The sequence below is a fragment of the Mauremys reevesii genome, linkage group 16 (assembly GCF_016161935.1).
Source record: "Mauremys reevesii isolate NIE-2019 linkage group 16, ASM1616193v1, whole genome shotgun sequence".
Taxonomy (NCBI): Eukaryota; Metazoa; Chordata; order Testudines; family Geoemydidae; genus Mauremys; species Mauremys reevesii.
Genome location: NC_052638.1, coordinates 40,528,107 through 40,549,542, shown reverse-complemented (window position 1 = coordinate 40,549,542; position 21,436 = coordinate 40,528,107). Strand labels below are relative to the sequence as shown.

The 21,436-nt window shown below is 48.0% G+C and overlaps 1 protein-coding gene across 9 annotated transcripts in view; it reads right to left on the bottom strand.

Annotated features, from left to right (window-relative positions):
* ACSF3 (acyl-CoA synthetase family member 3) overlaps positions 1 to 21,436 on the bottom strand; it is a 104,979-nt gene that overhangs the window by 9,163 nt on the left and 74,380 nt on the right. The window contains exon 9 of one of the 9 annotated variants that reach the window (XM_039503170.1): positions 6,130 to 6,347. The exons of the other annotated variants lie outside the window; for them this stretch is intronic. Coding sequence (XP_039359104.1) covers positions 6,145 to 6,347 — 203 coding nt within the window. The 3' untranslated portion in view covers positions 6,130 to 6,144. Of the gene's footprint in view, positions 1 to 6,129; positions 6,348 to 21,436 lie in introns of those variants that run through there. 9 annotated transcript variants of the gene reach the window in all.

The following is a 21,436-nucleotide window of genomic DNA, read 5'->3' as shown; positions in this document are numbered from 1 at the left end:
AGCATGTGCCACCGCGCCCAGGGCGCCACATTCAAAGCACTGGTCAAAACTCCTCGCTGGGAAGAGCCCTCGGGCTGGTGTTTGCAGGACATCTGCTGTTGGCCAGCGAGCATTAGAAGAGACTCTCTGCTGAGCATCTTAAGGCTCCAGGCAGCCCCGCCGGGATGACACAAGCTGTCCCCAGGGCTTGGCCTGGAGAGCTCAGACATAGGTGCTCCTGTTTTCGCAGGGGTACCAATAGACCGAGAGCAGGTTAGCTAGCCTTGCTTCGCCTCCCTCCCGGAAAGGACTGTCCTGCCCACCACTGTACTCTGCCTTCCTAAAGAAAACCGCTTGCCTCTGAAAGCAGTGCAAATAAGAGGATGCATTCTCTCTGCTGTGGGCTGGTTCCTTTCCCAACGTGCTCGGACACAATGCACGCACTAGATCAACTCCCAACTCACCCCCTCCTGGTTTTATTGACAATTAACAATGATTCAGCATGAGGTTCATCTCAGACCTTTTCCGTGGGCTTGGCTGTTCCTAGGTCTCTGCACCAGGACTGCTCAGCCCACACCCTAGATCAGAGGTGGGCAAACTACGGCCCGCGGGACTGTCCTGCCTGGCCCCTGAGCTCCCAGCCGGGGAAGCTACCCTGGCCCCCCTCCCGCTGTCCCCCCTCCCCCGCAGCCTCAGCTCGCCGTGCCACCAGTGCTCTGGCCTGCCGCTCCTGCCGGGCAGTGCGGGCGGCATGGCTGGCTCCGGCTGGGTGGCAGGGCTGCAAGCTCCTGCTGCTCTGAGCAGCATGGTAAGGGGGCAGGGAGCGGTGGGGTTGGATAAGGGGCAGGGGGTTCCAGGAGGCAGTCAGGGCGGTCAGGGGACAGGGGGCAGTTGGATGGATTGGAGGTTTGGGGGTGGTGGTCGGGGACGGGGAATGGGGGGGTGTTGGATAGGTGTGGGAGTCCCGGGGGGCCTGTCAGGGGGTGGGGGTGTGGCTAGGGGTCAGGGCAGTTAGGGGACAGGGAGCAGGGGGTCTGGATAGGGGGTGGGGGGTCTGGAGAGGGGCAGTGAAGGGACAAGGAGCAGGGGGGCTGGATGGGTCAGGAGTTCTGAGGGGGGCAGGCAGGGGGCGGATGAGGGCGGGGGCCAGGCTATTTGGGGAGGCACAGCCTTCCCTACCCGGCCCTCCAGACAGTTCCACAACCCTGATGTGGCCTTCGGGCCAAAAAGTTTGCCCACCCCTGGGCTAGATCTTTCCTCACTCTCTCTAGACAGCCACCTCCACCTCTTGCACATCTGGTTAGGGTAACGAGTTACCTGCCTCAGGGAGTCAGCAGAACCCACCTAATCCTCTCCCAGCGGGACCCGCACCTGCTACGAGCTGTGGTTGGTGTGTGTGGGGAGGTGCTGCCTGCTACATCCACCGCAACAGACACTGCTGGAGGCTTTAGAGAGGAGTTTGATTTCTAAACCTGGGGTTAAGCCCACCCACACCTGGCTGGGGCAGGATGAAAAGAGGGGGCTGGTGCTATTACATTAAAAGGACGAGATTTTTACCAAACGGCGACTCGAATTAGAACGGTCCTTTCTGGAGGGCTCACAGACAGAGCCTGATGTGGCAGGTGTGATCAAATAATTAGCCACTTGCACTGCAGTCTGGGAAGATTGAGAGAGGTCATCCCAGCACAGCCTGGCTAAATGCTTAACAAGCTGTGCTGCACTTTGGTAGCTACTTAAGATGATTAGTCACATTCTGCTAATAGAGGCTTTGCCACCCTTTGGGCTGGGCAGGGGGGGTCTCAGGACTACTGATTTCAATTGCAGACTCTTGATGGGAGCACAAGAGAGCTCTTAGCTTTAACCTATCCGTCAATCTCCATTCTCTCCTTAATGACACACTGTTGCATTGTGTCCACACACTGAGCTTGACTCCCCGCTGTGGTGTCACTGACGGACCTGATTGCCCCGCTGGCGGGAAAGCTCAAACAGGAAGGAGACAGCTCAGGAAACAGGAGCCTCAGACAAAGGCCTGAGTGGTTGGAATCAGCACTGCTGTGGTTCAAGGGCCCTCTCTCGCTAGCCCCCTGGTGCTAACCTGCTTCCCCTGCTGGTTTGTAACAGGGAGCCACAGTGCTCAGAACAACATCCTAGCTGTGGGATGGCTGAAGAATGGACCGGCCACCAAAAGGCTTCAGGAGCAGAGAGACTGTAGCCACTATCGTGTGGCTCAGGAAACTCAGCCAGCCACGTTGCAAAGCCTGCAGCAAGAAGTGATCCAAAGGGACTGCTCTGATTCTCCTGGGTGCTCAGCTCTGGGTATCCTGGTGCCCGGCCCCAGGCTGGGCACAGACCCACCAGTGCCATGATGCGCAATGGCGAGCTCTGGGCTTGCAAACAGTTTCTTCCAGAGATGAACAGCTTTAGTTCTCCATGAGTAGGGCCTTGCCAAATTCACGGTCATAGGATTTTAAAAATTATAAATTTAATGATTTCAGCTATTTATATGTCTTGACCCAGAAAGGAGTTGGGGTGTGTGTGTGGTACTGTTACCCTTACTTCTGCGCTGCTGCTGGCAATGGTGCTGCCTTCAGAGCTGGGCAGCTGGAGAGTGGCTGCTGCTAGCCGGGAGCCCAGCTCTGAAGGCAGAGCCGTCACCAGCAGCAGCAGCACAGAAGTAAGGATGGATGGTATGGTATTGCCACTCTTACTTCTGCGCTGCTGCCTGCAGAGCTGGGCCCTCAGTCAGCAGCTGCCGCTCTCCGGCCACCCAGCTCTGAAGGCAGCAGTGCAGAAGGATGGCATGGGATGGTATTGCCACTCTTACTTCTGTGCTGCTGCTGGTGGGGCGCTGCCTTCAGAGCTGGGTGCCTGCCCAACAGCCACCGCTCTCCAGCCGCCCAGCTCTGAAGGCAGAGCAGAAGTAAGTGTGGCAATACTGCAACCCCCCTGCAAGTCCCCTTTTGGGTCAGGACCCCTGTTTAAGAAACGCTGGTCTCCCCACGTGAAATCTATAGGGAACTAGTATAGGGTAAAAGCACACAAAAGGCCTGATTTCACGGGGGCAGAACAGATTTCATGGTCCGTGACTTGTTTTTCATGGCTGTGAATTTGGTAGGGCCCTAAGCAGGAGGATTCTCTCTCCACTGCCCACTATGGAGCCCTTAGGATCACCCTCCCTCTCCAATATGCCATACGTCTGGACTGGCCTCTCTGTGAAGTCAGGCACCATGCACCCGAGTCTGCTGGAGTGGTTGCTGTTGAGTGTCACAGGACCACTCTGCCTCCTGGAAACTGAGTCAATTCCAACAACATTTCCACCCAATCAGGCGTCCACATGCCGTATCTGCATGTGTCACTTCCCTCAGTTTAGCCAGGAACCAATATATTATCTCCAGATTTTCCTGTCTCGAGTTTAGTTTCTCACGTGCAATAATCAAAGTGTGCCCATGTACATCGAGAACTGTTTGGAATATTTTCAAGAGATGGGAATTTTTTTCAGCGGGGACTCTCCTGATCTTTGACTCCTGGAGGTTGAAAGGAATTCACGCCCCATGTGATAAATGACCATGTGTTTTCCAGACCTCAGGGCAGTCTGGGGGACTGACAGACGTGTAGAACGGAACATTAATTGAAATGTGACTTGAGGAGTGGGTGTGGAGAACCATGTGCTTGCAGCCAGCAACCGGGGGCGTATTCATGAAGAGAAGACAGGAAGAGAGGGAATTTTGACCTAGTTCAACAGCAAACAGTGGTGTCCACGTCACCCGAAACTATTGACACAAAGTGGGGCTGCCATTTTTCCGCACACGGTGCCGGTTTTGTGACACAGACAGCTGTCCAATAGGAACGGGTTAAGTCCACCCAATGAATTCAGCTGGAGATGTGACACGTATCTGAACCCAGGTCTCCATGTCAGTAGTGAAAGTGCCTTGTGACTGATGAGATCACCCATCCCCCCGTAGCTTTAGCTCCAGCTTTATCTGAATTAACTGGTCTGCGCTCCCTTGAAGGAGGCGCTCTGTAGGAGGGGTGTTGTTCTAGCACTGCAGGACAGAGCTCTTAGGGGTGTGCTTGGCGTTGTTGCAGGAACTCTGACACCCTAAAAAAGTATAACCCACCATCACCAATTAGCAGGCAGACGGCACCTTTTGCAGTGCAGCATTCTAGTGTGTGGGGGTTCGGCCACTCCTGCCAGGGGAGCGCCTCTGGAATGACAGAAAGCACTGGGAGTTCAGAACGGGGGCTGCTACACAAAATGTCTTTGCCATTAGCTGTGCACTGGGGAAGGCTGAGTTCACAGCTATGGGCTGGGCTTAAGTTGACCCAGGGCAAGGGATAGTGTTTGTACCCAGCTTTGAGAAAATACAACACACAGCGCGAAAGCCTGGAGTGGACCCAGTTCCCCGACGGCTACTATCTGGGACAAGGAACCAATGCTAATGGTTTGGTGAAAGGTCTACTAGAAAATCTGATAGAAAGTTTCTCTGCTTCTCTAGCAGATTGGAAATGGTGCCCTGATCACTCCTGTAAAGGTCGTGAGATAGGAAATAATACAATTGCAGATTTCTCTGCTGGGTGGAGATCTAGCTCTCTGTTCTAAAGCATCTCTGCTATCCCCTGGATGTGGCACGATCTCAAGGTGCACGGGTCCCCAGGGAAGGCTTCTCAGCTCTCCAGCCTTCCTCATGACCATCTCCTTAAGAACTACATGTAGCAATGTCACTGGGAAAGCCATTGGTTTTCCTCCTTGAGGCTGGCCCAGCAGGAGGGAGTAGTGTGCCTTCTCAGTATCAAAAATGTGATCTTTGGGTAGCACCCTCTGATAATTAGTGGGTTTCCCTGCTCACCCTCCTCCTGGAACTTCACCATCTTCTGCTTGTGATGTCAAGACCAACCCTCCTGTCGTATGTGGCCAGACATTAGTTACTCCCCCTTGTCTTGAGCCAGGAGCGGTGTGTGCACGTGGGTAGATTCTGTTCTCTCCCCCTCGTGCAGGTAGCCCTTGCAAGCTGGGTCACCTAAGTACTGAGGCAGCTTTGATCTCTCAAATGCCCCCAGTCACTCTTTTCAACAAGGTAAGTACTTGCTCTTGCTCTGGTTGGCCAGTAGCCGGATCCCAGCTGGATTCCATGTTGCCCCTTTTGGAAGGTTCTCAAAAAGCTTCTGCTTCCTACTATTTGCACCCGGGGCTGCTACTTCCTAGAGAGTCACTAAGCAGTAAGAAAAAGGAGGTAACAGTAACCTCAGATTGAACAAAATCAGGGGTGGGGGGGCTCAGTGGGAGAAGGGAGTGGGAGCCCCCACTCTCCACTTCTCTGCCACATGATGGCTCCTGCCCCACCAGTATCACCAACACCCCTCTGATGCAAACATTCTTCGGCCTCAGACAGCAGCGCCGCTGAGGCAGCTTTGTATTATTGTTATTACTGCTGTTAACCCCAGGGACGTGCTCTGTAATTTCTCCCTGTCTCTGCATTTCTCTCCCTTCCATTTCTTCTCTCTAAATCCTGAGCTGCCGAGACTTGATATCCCTTCCACCGTTGACAGGCCAGGCCATGCTGTGCGTGTCACTCCTCCAGAGCTCCGGGGAATGGTGGTGCACAGAGGACAGGCACATTACCCTCTGCCCTGTGCCATCTGCTACCAGCCTATCAAGTAAGCCAGCATATCCAGCACAACAGAGCACTCGATGGCTCCCAAGCCAAGAGGGGTCTCCTACTCCAGTGAGACTAGTTAAGAGGATGCTGCTGTTTGTTTAATGACTGTCCCCTTCCCAGTGGCAGACTGGAAACAAAATAATGGCTTCCCCGCAGACCCTGAAACCATATCTGGCGCCAGCAGCGCTGGAAGCTTGTTGAGGCACGCACGGGCCTCCGTGCGTCTCTGAATGCTGGACACTACACCGTAGCCTGTGAGTCCATTCATTCAGTGCCTGCAAAACATGTAAAACACACCGGCTGACTCACCCTCACAGGTCGATTTTTCAGAGTGGAGGATTTGTCTGTGTCAATGTCTGAATGAGTTTATGACGACACACTGAACAAGTGTCATTAACATTCTTTTCTGAGCGTGTCTACACTTACTAGATTTCACACCTAACGCTGTTCATCACACTGAGCACTCATTCTGTTGGATCACTTGTTCCTGGTAAACACAGAGACACTTCTACAGGGGACAGCAATGTGTCACGAACAAACATTTTGTGCTTATAAAACAAACATTTTGACTGATGAAATGAAACACATGGACATTTCGTGTTTCCTGGAAGATGTTTCTGGGACAGTAGGAATGCATAGGAAAAACTGTCCTGATAAAACTGGGATGGAGGGTGTCTTCGCCACTGGCAGACCCCTCTGCCAGAGCCAGAACTGTGTTACAAGTTGGTAGAAAAATAATGGAATATTAGGTCAACTTTATCTCCCATTACAGAATGTTAGCAATATTGTTGACCAATATATGCTGGGCTAATATATATCACATTATCAATATGTATTATTCACATCATGTGTATTAATATGCATTAAGCACATAATATCACTCTATCATTATACAACTCTACCCCATGATAACACCACCTGATGGGGGAACCGACTGCTGCAGAGGAGCGTGTGGATCGGACACAGACTTCTCTTAGGGGAGAGTCTGATGATAGAGAATCTCCAGGTTATAGTCAGGAGCAGAGGACGGAAGAGGATAATGTAAGGGCCGGATCAGATGATAAACAGTCACATAAAAAAGAATCTGGCACATCAGAAAAGGGCAGACAAATAAACAGGGACAAGTTTTTAAAGTGCTTGTATACAAATGCCAGAAGTCTAAATAATAAGATGGGTGAACTAGAGTGCCTTGTGATAAAGGAGGATATTGATATAATAGGCATCACAGAAACCTGGTGGACTGAGAGCAACCAATGGGACACAATCATTCCGGGGTACAAAATATATCGGAAGGACAGAACAGGTCGTGCAGGGGGAGGAGTGGCACTATATGTGAAAGAAAGTGTAGATTCAAATGAAGTAAAAATCTTAAGCGAATCCACATGTTCCATAGAATCTCTATGGATAGAAATTTCATGCTCTAGTAAAAATATAGCATTAGGGATCTATTATCGACCACCTGACCAGGACAGTAATAGTGATGATGAAATGCTAAGGGAAATTAGAGAGGCTATCAAAATTAAGAACCCAATAATAGTGCGGGATTTCAATTATCCCCATATTGACTGGGAACATTTCACTTCAGGACGAAATGCAGAGATAACATTTCTCGACACTTTGAATGACTGCTTCATGGAGCAGCTGGTACGGGAACCCACAAGGGGAGAGGCGACTCTAGATTTAATCCTGAGTGGAGTGCAGGAGCTGGTCCAAGAGGTAACTATAGCAGGACCACTTGGAAATAGTGACCATAATACAATAGCATTCAACATCCCTGTGGCAGGAAGAACACCTCAACTGCCCAACACTGTGGCATTTAATTTCAAAAGGGGGAACTATACAAAAATGAGGGGGTTAGTTAGACAAAAGTTAAAAGGTACAGTGACTAAAGTGAAATCCCTGCAAGTTGCGTGGGCCCTTTTTAAAGACACCATAATAGAGCCCCAACTTCAATGTATACCCCAAATTAAGAAAAACAGTAAAAGAACTAAAAAAGAGCCACCGTGGCTTAACAACCATGTAAAAGAAGCAGTGAGAGATAAAAAGACTTCCTTTAAAAAGTGGAAGTCAAATCCTAGTGAGGCAAATAGAAAGGAGCACAAACACTGCCAACTTAAGTGCAAGAGTGTAATAAGAAAAGCCAAAGAGGAGTTTGAAGAACGGCTAGCCAAAAACTCCAAAGGTAATAACAAAATGTTTTTTAAGTACATCAGAAGCAGGAAGCCTGCTAAACAACCAGTGGGGCCCCTTGATTATCGAAATACAAAAGGAGCGCTTAAAGACGATAAAGTCAGTGCGGAGAAACTAAATGGATTCTTTGCTTCAGTCTTCACGGCTGAGGATGTTAGGGAGATTCCCAAACCTGAGCTGGCTTTTGTAGGTGACAAATCTGAGGAACTGTCACAGATTGAAGTGTCACTAGAGGAGGTTTTGGAATTAATTGATAAACTCAACATTAACAAATCACTGGGACCAGATGGCATTCACCCAAGAGTTCTGAAAGAACTCAAATGTGAAGTTGCGGAACTATTAACTAAGGTTTGTAACCTGTCTTTTAAATCGGCTTCGGTACCCAATGACTGGAAGTTAGCTAATGTAACGCCAATATTTAAAAAGGGCCCTAGGGGTGATCCCAGCAATTACAGACCGGTAAGTCTAACGTCGGTACCGGGCAAATTAGTCGAAACAATAGTTAAGAATAAAATTGTCAGACACATGGAAAAACATAAACTGTTGAGCAATAGTCAACATGGTTTCTGTAAAGGGAAATCATGTCTTGCTAATCTATTAGAGTTCTTTGAAGAGGTCAACAAACACGTGGACAAGGGGGATCCGGTGGACATAGTGTACTTAGATTTCCAGAAAGCCTTTGACAAGGTCCCTCACCAAAGGCTCTTACGTAAATTAAGCTGTCATGGGATAAAAGGGAAGGTCCTTTCATGGATTGAGAACTGGTTAAAAGACAGGGAACAAAGGGTAGGAATTAATGGTAAATTCTCAGAATGAAGAGGGGTAACTAGTGGTGTTCCTTAAGGGTCAGTCCTAGGACCAATCCTATTCAATTTATTCATAAATGATCTGGAGAAAGGGGTAAACGGTTAGATGGCAAAGTTTGCAGATGATACTAATGTACTCAAGATAGTTAAGACCAAAGCAGATTGTGAAGAACTTCAAAAAGATTTCACAAAACTAAGTGATTGGGCAACAAAATGGCAAATGAAATTTAATGTGGATAAATGTAAAGTAATGCACATTGGAAAAAATAACCCCAACTATACATACAATATGATGGGGGCTAATTTAGCTACGAGTCAGGAAAAAGATCTTGGAGTCATCGTGGATAGTTCTCTGAAGATGTCCACGCAGTGTGCAGAGGCGGTCAAAAAAGCAAACAGGATGTTAGGAATCATTAAAAAGGGAATACAGAACAAGACTGAGAGTATATTATTGCCCTTATATAAATCCATGGTACACCCACATCTCGAATACTGTGTACAGATGTGGTCTCCTCACCTCAAAAAAGATATTCTAGCACTAGAAAAGGTTCAGAAAAGGGCAAATAAAATGATTAGGGGTTTGGAGAGGGTCCCATACGAGGAAAGACTAAAGAGGCTAGGACTCTTCAGCTTGGAAAAGAGAAGACTAAGGGGGGATATGATAGAGCTATATAAAATCATGAGTGATGTTGAGAAAGTGGATAAGGAAGTTATTTACTTATTCCCATAATACAAGAACTAGGGGTCACCAAATGAAATTAATAGGCAGCAGGTTTAAAACAAATAAAAGGAAGTTCTTCTTCACGCAGCGCACAGTCAATTTGTGGAACTCCTTACCTGAGGAGGTTGTGAAGGCTGGGACTATAACAATGTTTAAAAGGGAACTGGATAAATTCATGGTGGCTAAGTCCATAAATGGCTATTAGCCAGGATGGGTAAGAATGGTGTCCCTAGCCTCTGTTTGTCAGAGGATGGAGATGGATGGCAGGAGAGAGATCACTTGATCATTGCCTGTTAGGTTCACTCCCTCTGGGGCACCTGGCATTGGCCACTGTCGGTAGACAGATACTGGGCTAGATGGACCTTTGGTCTGACCCGGTACGGCTGTTCTTATGTTCTTATGAATTTGGATATAACGCGGCAAAGCAGCGCTCCGGGGGAGCAGGGCTGCGCGCTCTGGCGGATCAAATCAAATTCGATATAACGCGGTTTCACCTATAATGCGGTAAGATTTTTTGGCTCCCGAGGACAGCGTTTTATCGAGGTGGAGATGTATTGTGCATATATGTATTTCTAGCAGTTACGTGAACTAAATTGGCCTATGTCCTTCTATAATCCCATTCACTTATGCTAAGTATCCCATAACACTTTGCAAAGCTGAAGTCAGCTTTGGCATTAGACAATAAGAAATTCGTCAAAGGCAAAATACATGAATGTTCTGCCCCGGTACAAGTGGAGAAGGTATCTTTACGTACCAGTCCCTGGAATTCTAGTATCCAAAACAAAGACAAGGAGAACTACAAGTTAAGGAACTGGTACAAACAGATGGGTTGGATTTTAGTGATGTGTAAAGAGTTCTGTAACTTGTAAAGTCATCCTACAAATACTGCTAGCTGAAATGTGTAACTCCTGTGTAAGGTGAATTTAACAACACTGCATGGGACGGCTTCCCAGAAACCGGTATTGTATTGAGCCTTTCTTCCTGGATTACACGATTATTGACTTTCAGCAAAAAACCTGACTGACAGTAGTTACTTGGTCTTTTGAATATATTTCATACCGAACCAAAGCGTGGTCAAGCAATTAACTACACAATTTACCAACAATCCTGACAGTTCCACCCCCTGATGCCCTGGGGGTTACACCAAAGATGGATTTGACCCACAGTGCACAATTAAAAAGAGGAATTAAATTAGAGGTCTAGCGGTTGAGAAATGTTTGCTCAGTGACATCGTTCATCAGCCCTGCAGAATGGTGCTAAGCGGCGCCTGCCAACAAAGCAAGTCCTGTATCAGGACGGCTTTGTGATAGAGACACTCTACACGGGGGACTAGAGCGAGAGCACTAATCTCATTTCACTCTTGACCTTGGGCACATTTGAGCCCAGGTGTCTGGAAATAAAAGGCACATGCGGGCGGGAGGAGGCAGGAGCCCTCAGAAACATATGTTGCAATCTTTGATGTAATGACAGTGTCAGCGTAAGTCCCCAGTGGGGACGTGAACTGGTGGTGCGGAGAGCGCAGAGCTGACACACCAGTGAGCACTGAGTCACCACACCGGCTTATCAATTACAACCTGGACTTTCCTGGCTTTTGTCAGTTTCTTTCACAACCTTAATGTTATTTACAAATATTTTCTTTTGCATTAATGGTCCCTCTAAGATAAATGCCAGCCTTATTTCAACACACGCTGTCACATGCATTCCCATCAGCCCCAAGAAGGGACGTTCCTGGCCAGCTCCAGATGCATTCTCCATGAGGTTTACCAATCAAAGACATGTTCTCTATCTGCCAGCACCGTAAAAAATGTTCCCTCTAATTTTTTCCATCCATGTGCAGAATAAATTTTGTTATGTGCACCGAGGTACGTGCAGCTGTGCGCCATCAGTAGAGACAAAAAACCTAGATATAATATATATTTTTAAAAGGTTACCATAGGGATAATTACTCCTGCCAGGACAGGTTAGACATTTTAGAACTCACTACTCAAAGAACTAAGTTTAAGTGTAAGAGAAATAAAAATTATGAACTGCATAGACCAGTCAAAACACTAAAATAACACACTTTGGAAGAGTAAAATTGCAGAGAATATATGTGCATTGCAGGAAGTACCAAGAAGTAACAACAATAATAATACAAGTATGTGTTGGGAGGTGAGTGTGAAAGAGACAGTGTGTGTGTGACACAGACTGTGTGTGTCAAAGAGATGGTGTGTGTGTGACACTGTTTTTGTGACACAGTGACAGTGTGTGTGAGAGACACACAGACAGTGTGTGTGTGAGAGACCCAGAGACTGTGTGTGAGACAGAGAAAGAGACACAGGCCTTGGCTACACTTGCAAATTTGCAGCGCTGCAGCAGGGAGTGAAAACACACCCTCTCCAGCGCTGCAAATTGCGGCGCTGCAAAGCGCCAGTGTGGTCAAAGCCCCAGCGCTGGGAGCGCGGCTCCCAGCGCTGTCCGTTATTCCCCACAGGGAGGTGGAGTACGGACAGCGCTGGGAGAGCTCTCTCCCAGCGCTGGCGCTTTGACTACACTTAGTGCTTCAAAGCGCTGCCGCGGCAGCGCTTTGAAGTGCAAGTGTAGCCAAAGCCACAGAGCCTGAGAGAGCTGGCTGCTGGGGAAATCTCAGAAACAGTGCACTGTCTCTTTAAGAAAGGCACTCACTCACTCACCGTTCACCGCAGGAGCTCCAAGTCCTGAGCCAAGCTGTCCCCTCTCCCCTGCTCTACGGAGATGGGGTACAGGGGCAGGGGGACACCCTGACATCAGCACCCTCCCCCCACTTTGCACAGACAGCAGGAGGGTCCTGGGAGCAGCTGCAGGACGAAGCAACGTGGAGGGAGGGGCACCTGAGCACACGCTGCTGGCTGTGAGCACTCGCTAATCAGCTGGGCAGCATTTGAATCTCTCCTGGGCAGCTGCCCAAGCACGCCGCTTACAGGGAACACAGCCCGGAAACCCAGGCTGCGGGCTTTCTGCTTGGGGCAGTAGCAATCAGAACTTCCCGGCCTCTTTCACCAAGGCCCCAGCCCTGCTCCGGTAGCTAGAGTGGCTCTGCGGGATTGAAAAGCTAGCACAAATTGTAGGGGAAAAAAACCAGCGGTGAACTGCTGCCAGGAAAGTAGGACGTTAGGACACAGCTGGCCTGATTAAACCCAGCCTTACTCTGGTCTCCCCGTTTGCATCAGCAGCGTACAGCCATTTGCTGAAATTGAACATCTAAATGCTCAGCCTTTGCAATCACTTGATGACATTTCTACTTCCAATTATGCACAGAGGCTGCTGGTGCAGTGGGGAGCTGCCCACAAAGGCCCAACTACTCACCTTGCAAAGGGGAAGGCGAGGCAATGGGCACTGATGGCTTCCGAAGAGGAGACACCTATTTCAAAGCTGTATTTTCCAAGCCCGTTGTTATAAATGCACAGCTCTCCCTGTAGGAATCAGAGGAAGCTCCACTCACAATTCAGACATGGGGACAGGAAGCCTTGTCACTGCTCTGTGAGCCTACAGCCCGTCATCAGAACCAGATACAAGGCCCACTTTAATTTCTATAAAGGTGACCTATAAAGGTGACGTCTATTAGAACTTCTGATAATTCACCCAGTGAAGAACAGGGCTAATGGCCATTCCCTTGTGCCATTACATTAGTAAGCAGCGAAACATCAGCTTGAAAGGAAATGTATGCTGTAGATATGCAAAAAGAAAAAAGTGAGTGACTTTAACCCCCTGCCACGGTGGCAGCTAATACTGTGGCCAGCTGTTCCAAAGGCTCTCAAGATCTCTCGGTGGTTCTTAGTGCCGTTCTGCTCCTGCAGTGCTCACAGGGTGAAATCCACTCCTCTGCAGAGGGCCTCCGTAGCGGCACATGGGCCTTGAGCTGGGTTGAATTTCACTCTCTCAGAGGCGCTAGGCTCTAGGATTATTCTTCCTTAGCTCCCTCGCTACCTCACTCAGTTATTTGTTTCTGGTGGAAGAAGGTGGCAGATCAGTTGTCGAAAATCTATGGGGGAAAAATGCACTAGAGGGAAAGAGGAGTGGGAGAAAGGAGCACTGTTTGGGTCAAGTGGGGTGATCAGCATGAAACCCAGTGTGAGCTGACCTGAGGCCACCCTGCAAAGCCCATCCAACTGCAATACTCCACCTGTGACACAGACACATGCCAGGCACTTGGCTTTATGCTAGGTGACAGAAGCTAGTGACAGCGGGTGCTCCGTCTAAGCCATTTCTGTGGATAGCCTTGCTAGATCACCTCAGTGATACGAAGAGCTTCCCTCTAAACATCTCCCTGGCAATGTCCATTAGCCAGCCCCAGCCACTCTGTGACACTGGACCAGGGTTTGCCATTTAACGGCATTAAACAAAACAGGATTAGACCCAGACATTCCCAACCGTCCAGCGGGGGCCCCAACCCAGAAATGTTAAGCTCCGGATCACCCCATTTGTAAAGTAGCCCTCAACCCCGCCCTGTAATTTTGCCAGCACAACTTTACACTCACAATGAACTTTGCCTACATTTTGTGCTCACCATTAATTATGGGGGCAAATGACACGAGTTAGCCATTTAACTCCCTGATCTGTGGGCCCAGTCAGGTATTGCAGGTGCAAAGCTAAATCTTCCCATTTGCTTAAACAAATTAGAGGCAGACTTTCAAAATCAGGCCCAGTGGCTGTTTTGACAAGTGTCACGTCATTCATTGTATGACCGAACTATTCCCGCTTAGAGCTTTGGCTTGTTGCACGTGTGGAACATTTTGAATCCGACATAATTTGTTTGGCGTAAGGACAGGGTCCAAACTGCTGTACGATCACAGCGAAAGACGAGCGTTTACTATTTCAGGTGCATCTCCTGTGCTGGTCCTGATACCAGCTACATCTCCTTTGACACACAGACTTTCCAATAGCATTTAAATGATCTCTATCACCTCCAGGTTACTGGAGCTGCAGTGAACTTCACAAGCAATGGCGGTAACAGTAACGCTAGTGCCAACACAAGACTCCAGCCAAAGTGATGGGAAATTATTTCTGATCCAAGCTGGGGAAGCTCAGTGTAGAAGGGACAGTCCCCTGTGGATTGAGCCCCAAACTGCTGGCTGCTAGCAGGAAATCTCTGTGCCTCTGCTGAAGCAGTGATGATACTAGGATCTTGATGGGTCTGCAGCCTGCTCTTTTTGGAGCCTTGAAGCTTTTCTTTACAAGTTCTGATAGGAATTCCCTGCTGCTGGCTGCTTGGCTGGCACAGCGCTCTCTCAGCTCGAGGGGGCAAAGACAGAATGAGGCATCCTCCCTACTGGATTCCTTTGCACAGACCCTACCTGGAGAATCACAGGGCTCACCAAATTTGCATGTCGGCAAGACAATTGGTATCCCAGCTGTGAGACCCTCGAGAAGCCTTTCTTTGAGGCCGTCAGAAATAATGACACTTTGTCCTTCTTCAGAGCCTTTCATCTGAGGATCTCAAAGGGCTTTGCAAACAGGAACTAATTAGGCAGACAAAGGAACAGCAGGTGGGACACTCTGGCACGCTGAGGGGGTGGAACATGGTTTGTCTCTTTTCCATGGTACAGGCATTACATGGTGCGTGGGAGCTTTGAACAGGAGCTGCTCTACCCTGTTGGTGACGCTTGTGCTACCTTTCCTTTGATGGTTTCATTTGACTTTGTGTTTGTGCTACTGGTGGCAGGCATGGGTCACGCTACGGCAGCCCCAGGTTACTGGTTAATATACTGACTGATTTTAAAAGGCAGAATGGTCCAGCACACTGAGTATGGGGCTAGGAACCAGGACTTCTTGAGCGCTAATCCCAGCACTACCACCACATCCGGTTGGGAGTGTTTCTGAGCAGGACACTCGGGGCTCAGTCCTCCCCTGGAGCTGAGGGGTGCGAGATGAACAAAGGGCACCAGAGAATCTGGGACTCCGGGCCAGATTGTCACAAATGGACATGCAATTGCACGTGCATATGTCCGCAGACACAACAGGTAACTGGGCAGAGCACAGGCCAGTTAGAGACGTACCCAGCTCTTTGTATTCTCCAGATACCCGAGCTGTGCAAAGCAACAGTGGATAGTGAAAATCAGGCTCCCAACATCATCGTGCCTCAGTTTCCCCATCTCTTATTCTGGTCTCTAAAATACCTAAGAACACAGGAATTGCCAGACTGGACCAGACCCCAGGTCCATCTAGTCCAGTGTTCTGGCTCTGGCAGTGGCCAGTGCCAGATGCTTCAGTGGAAGATGCAAGCAATCTGCATTAGGCAGTTGTGGGCTAATCTGCCCCTCACACTACATCTCATCCTTGTTTCTTAGATTGTCTTACACCCTGAAACAGAAGGTTTAGTAGCCCTCCAAAACTGTTGCTGTCATTTATTATAACTCTGGAGATTCCAGTCATCAAGTTCTTGGCCTCCACAACTTCCTGTAGCAGCGAGTTCCACAGTTTAAATCACAAGCTGTGAGAAGAGCATTTTCTTTTGTCAGTTTTGAATCTCCAACCTTTTAATTTCATTGACTGTCTTCTTATTCTTGTGTTAGGAGACAGGAAGGGCACAAATTCCTGATCTCCCTTCTCTAGACCGTTCATTTTTTTATATACTTTTATGAGCCAACTTAGCGGAGAGGAAGAAGTTAACTCGCACCTCAGAGTTTTAAAAGACCTGGCTGAGGACCTCACTGGACTGTTAAAGTTGATTTTCCGTAAATCTTGGAGCCCTGGGAAGTTCCAGATGGGAAGAAAGCTAATGTTGGGCTAATTTTAAAAAGGACAAACAGGATGATCCAAGTAATTATAGCCCTGTCAGCCTGACATCGATCCCAGGCAAGATAATGGAGCGGCTGATCTGAGACTTGATTAATAAAGAATGCAAATCAACATGGGTTTATGGAAAATAGATCCTGTCAAACTAATCTGATATCTTTTTTTGATGGGATTACAAGTTTGGTTGATAAAGATAATAGTGTTGATGTAACATACTTAGAGAGTTCAGAAAGGCATTGAACTTGGTACCACATGACATTTTGATTAAACACACTAGAATGATATAAAATTAACATGGCACACATTAAATGGATTTAAAACTGGCTACTTGATAGTCTCAAAATGTAACTGTAAATGAGGAATTATCCTTGAGCAAGTGCATTCCAGCATAGTCCCGTGGTGACCATTTCTTGACCCTACAATATTTAATGTTTTTATCAGTGACCTTGAGGAAAACATAACACCATCACTGATAAAGTTTACAGATGACACAAACATTGGTGGAGTAGTAATTAATGAACAGGACAGGGAACTGATTCAGCATGATCTGGATCATTTGGTAAACTGGACACAAGCAAACAATATGTGTTTTAATATGGCTAAATGTAAATACAGATGCTCTCTGAGTTACGCAAACCCGACTTACGCAAATCCGCATTTACGGAAAAAGTTCCGTAAATTCCATAAGCTAGAAAGTGTGTGTGTGTGTGTGTGTGTGTGTGTAAAATGATTGGGTATACGGTCCCGACTTAGGCAAAATTCGAGTTACGCCAGGTGTTCTGGAACGGAACGCTTGCGTAAGTTGGGGAGCGTCTGTATAGACATCTAGGAACAAAGAATGGGGGATTCTATCCTGGGAAGCAGCGACTCCGAAAAAAATGTGTGGGTCATGGTGTATGATCAGCTGAATACAAGCGCCCACGGTGACGCTGTGGCCAAAAGAGCTATTATGATCCTGGCATGCATAAGGAGGGGACTCTTGAGTAGGAGTAAAGAGGCTATTTTACCTCTACATTTGGCACTGGTGCACCCGCTACTGGAATCCTGTGTCCAGTTCTGGTGCCTACAATTCAAGAAGGTTGTTGATACATTGCAAAGGGTTCAGAGAAGAGCCTGGAGAATGCTTAAAGGATTAGAAAACCTGCTTTATAGTGATAGACTCAAAGAGCTCAATCTATTTAGCTTAACAAAGAGAAGGTGAAGGGATGACTTGACTACAGTCTATTGGTATTTACAAGGGGAACAAGTATTTAATAACGGGCTCCTCAGTCTAGCAGAGAAAGGTCTAACACAATCCAATGACTGAAAGTTGAAGCTAGACAAATTCAGAAATAAGGTGTAAATTTTTAACAGTAAGAGTAAGTAACCACTGCAACAATTTCCCAGTGGTCATGGTGGATTCTCCATCACTGGCAATTTTAAAATCAAAGTTGGCTGTTTTTCTAAAAGCTCTGCTCTGGGAATTATTTGGGGGAAGTCTGCCCTGTGCTATACAGGAGGCCAGAGCAGATGATAACAATGGTCCCATCCGGCCTTGGAATCTATGAAAAAATTGCAAAGAGTCCTGTGGCACCTTATAGACGAACAGACGTATTGGAGCATGAGCTTTCGTGGGTGAATAGCCACTTGCATCCGATGAAGTGGGTCTTCACCCACGAAAGCTCATGCTCCAATATGTCTGTTCGTCTATAAGGTGCCACAGGACTCTTTGCTGCTTCTACAGATCCAGACTAACATGACCACCCCTCTGATATATGAAAAAATTGTGTTGCCTCTTCCCATATTGTTTCCTGGCCGCAGAAAAAATACCCTAAGAATTACAAGAAGTATAAAATCTAAGAGATGGGCATCCAGTTCCTACTACCACCCAGGCAAGAGCAACATTCTTGCAAATCAACTGTCTATAAAAAGTACAGGAAGCAGACAGTGAAATAAAGGGATTTTCCTCTGTTTTGACTCCAGAATTCCCAGTGTGTGTGGAACCCACGGAGATGATTTTTGTAGGTAACGCGGAAACATCAAGAGCATAACGTTCTGGAGCTTGGCATAGTGGGGATGCTACTCCAGCCTCCCAGCTGACTGTGGCCAGGGTGGGAGAAGTGGAAGGCCTTGTTATTTTACTGAGTTTGAATCATGATTGCAGTTCTCAGTTGGACATCGAGCCCAAAGTCTAACATTCAAAAGGAATAGCCGGCTACAACTAGAGGATTCCGGCTCTCCGGAACAGGGCATGGCGTGATAAACCATTCGATGAAAGAGCTGAAGACTAACAATGGAATTCAGCTCTGCCATGCTCACAGAAGCAAAGTGTGCATTTCCTGGTATGAAGGGATGTGCAGGCGCGTGTGTGTGTCTGAGATGGACATAAACTGCCCCCTCCCCCCACACACAATGAAAACTGCATCAATAGTTCTCCCATCTGCTCACATACATCACACACTTCATTCCAGTTTATTAGCTGGAATAAATCATAAATATTTCATTATACATCAACGACGCTCGACTCCGGGAAGGCACAATCCATCACCTCGACACTCCTTGCGACCTGCCGCCATGCAATAAGCTTTCCAGTCTATTAAACAAGATTGATACAGTGTGCTAGGATGGACTCAGAGAATTTATTTATGGTGCCCTGGGAAAGAGAGAGCACTGAATGCACACAGACAAGCCTGAGTTTCCCACGTCAGCTCCCCAGCACCTGGCCTACACAACTGCAAAGTCCTTAAATGGTAGCATGAATCTGATCCCATTTCTCTTGAACCCAGTGTAAACTGTCCATGGAGCTGGAGGCTTGGTGGCACAGCTATTCAATGCACTGGCTTTTTACCTTTGGAGACCTACAACAGTTTAGCAGCTGCCTTGATATCAGAGACACAAGTTTCCTGGGCTCAGCCCAGGCTCCAGTGATTGCTTATCCTTGTTAGTTATCAGCACTGGATAATACAGCCCAATTGAGCATGACTGGCAGTTTCTGCTCAGGAGAGAAGGCCAGGACTCGAATAGCAGGAGTTACACAGGAGGAATGAGAAGCAACAGCAGAAGTAGGAGAGAGGCTGGAATAGCAGCGGGCACTGTAGGCTGGAACTGAAGTGACCTGGCAGAGCGGCTGGGGGGGGAGGGGGGGGAACAGCCCAAGACTGGAATAACAAGTCAGAATTGGCAGAGCTGCGTGGCAGAAGTTACACGGCTCCAGCCCTGGTCAGGGCTATTAATTCCTCACCCAGAACACCACAAGGCAGCCCGGAGCACAGTATTATTGGGCAGCAGCTCTCTATCCTGCTTTGGCTACTTTAGGCCCCTCCGGGGGACTGGTCCCAAGTTTGCCCCAGAAGTGCTGCATTTCCCCCAGGGTTGCCATGGCACAGCTGTATTGGCCATTCCTCGTGTCCCCCTGGCCTTGCTCTGGCTTATTCTAATGCCAGGTTTTTCTTGGTCTCTCTCCCCCTGCAAACATTTCTGGCCATAGTTAAAGAAAGTGTAAATGTTTCAGCCTAAATTAAAATCCGTGGCAAGCAGAGCTGACCTGTCTGAAGCACTGGGGCAGATTTTACTGCCAGCAAATCCCCATGTGTCTGACCGAAAAGGAGTCAGAGACCTGCTGGCCACCACTTGCCCTTATTTTCACTCCCATCACAACACTGGTAAATGGATAACCAGTTACCTCCAAGGGGAAACCAGCACAGCAGCTGGATTCTCTCTCTCAGCCCAACAAACCTTCTTTCCAGTCCCTACAAAGCTCTGTAACAAGTCAACAGCTTATTTACAGCCCCTGTCTAGCTGGAGAAACAAGGGCACAGAGAGGTTAAGTGACTTGCCCAAGGCGCCACAGCAAGCCAGAAGCAGAACCAGGAATAATATAACCAGGAGCCTTGACTTCCACTCCCCTGATCTTGACCTGCAAACCCCACACCACCAGCTTCCTCGTCTGCTCATGGTTTTCCTTAGCCCAATGTGCTATCATATCAGGTGACATTTTAATTTTTTCTACAGGGTATCTACATGGGGAAGGAATATTTAACGATGGGCTCTTCAGTCTAGCAGAGAAAGATCTAACACGACGCGATGGCTGGAAGTTGAAGCTAGACAAATTCAGTCTGGAAATAAGGTGTGAAGTTTTAACGGTGAGAGTAGTTAACCATTGGAACAATTTACCAAGGGTTGCGGTGGACTCTCCGTAACTGACAATGTTTAAATCAGGATTGGATGTTTGGATAAAAACTCTGTTCTAGGTATGATTTGGGGGTAGGTCTCCGGCCTGCGCTATGCAGGAGGTCAGAGTAGATGATCACAGTGGTCCCTTCTGGCCTCTGAACCTAGGAATCCTCTCAAGAACATTCCTGCAGCCTCCGGGGACAAGGCCTAGGACACCATTAGGAAAGATGTCACATGCATGGTAGTGGCATCTCTCCTGTGCACAACAGGAGAGCTGCAGCTCCAAATAACTTGCAGCCCAGTCTTACAGCTAGGATGACCATGGAAAAGCTGCACAAGGATGCGCTCAGAAACAGTAAGTCCTAGCTACCTGCATGGACTGCTCAGTGTCTCTCGGATAACCTGGCAGAGTCCATTCTGTCTGTTAATGGAGAGGAGGAGATTGTTTCCTTCTAAGTGTATTTCACTATTGCTGCCTGCTCTGTTTAACAAAGCTGGACAGACCCTGGTGTACACAGGATTCCCAGTGGAGGCCAGTGAGCTCTGAGCATGTATTGGGGCCACATGATCAGACATGTTGAAATGAGACAATGTAACTTCTTACAGTTCCTGGGAACCCCCCCAACTCTATATTACCAGTGCCTGAAATTTACACATCAGAAACCAGCTTTGCTTGTCTGTTTCTACATCTCATCTTTCTCACTTGATCCTCCATTGCTGCTCATCAGCTTCTCTCAGCTCATTTGGCTGCTACTGTCATGGCCAACTTTTTTTGCAACATAAGCCCGGGTTCACACTCGCATCCTTCCTGCTTTGTCGTTAACTAGCAGCAATACCCAACACCCCAAATTCCATAGGTGCTTATTGGGTCATAACCATCGCCCATCCTCTAAGCTCAATCCCCACTGGCCTGGGCTGTAAAGCCAGAAATCTCTTTCTGAACCCTGCTTTTTGGACAGCTCCCACCACATGCAGACTGACTATATGGCCTGTAAAGTGACCAGAGAGCACAGGGCAACGTGGTGCCAAGGACCTGCTACCCCACATATCCCTCACAAAAACCAGGTGCTGCCTCTGAGGATCCTCTCTGGGATTGGTCCCCTGCCACGAGGAGTGAAACTTGTTCACACAGATTTGCAGGATGACTTCCCTGAATGCAATGGCCCTAATAACCATTT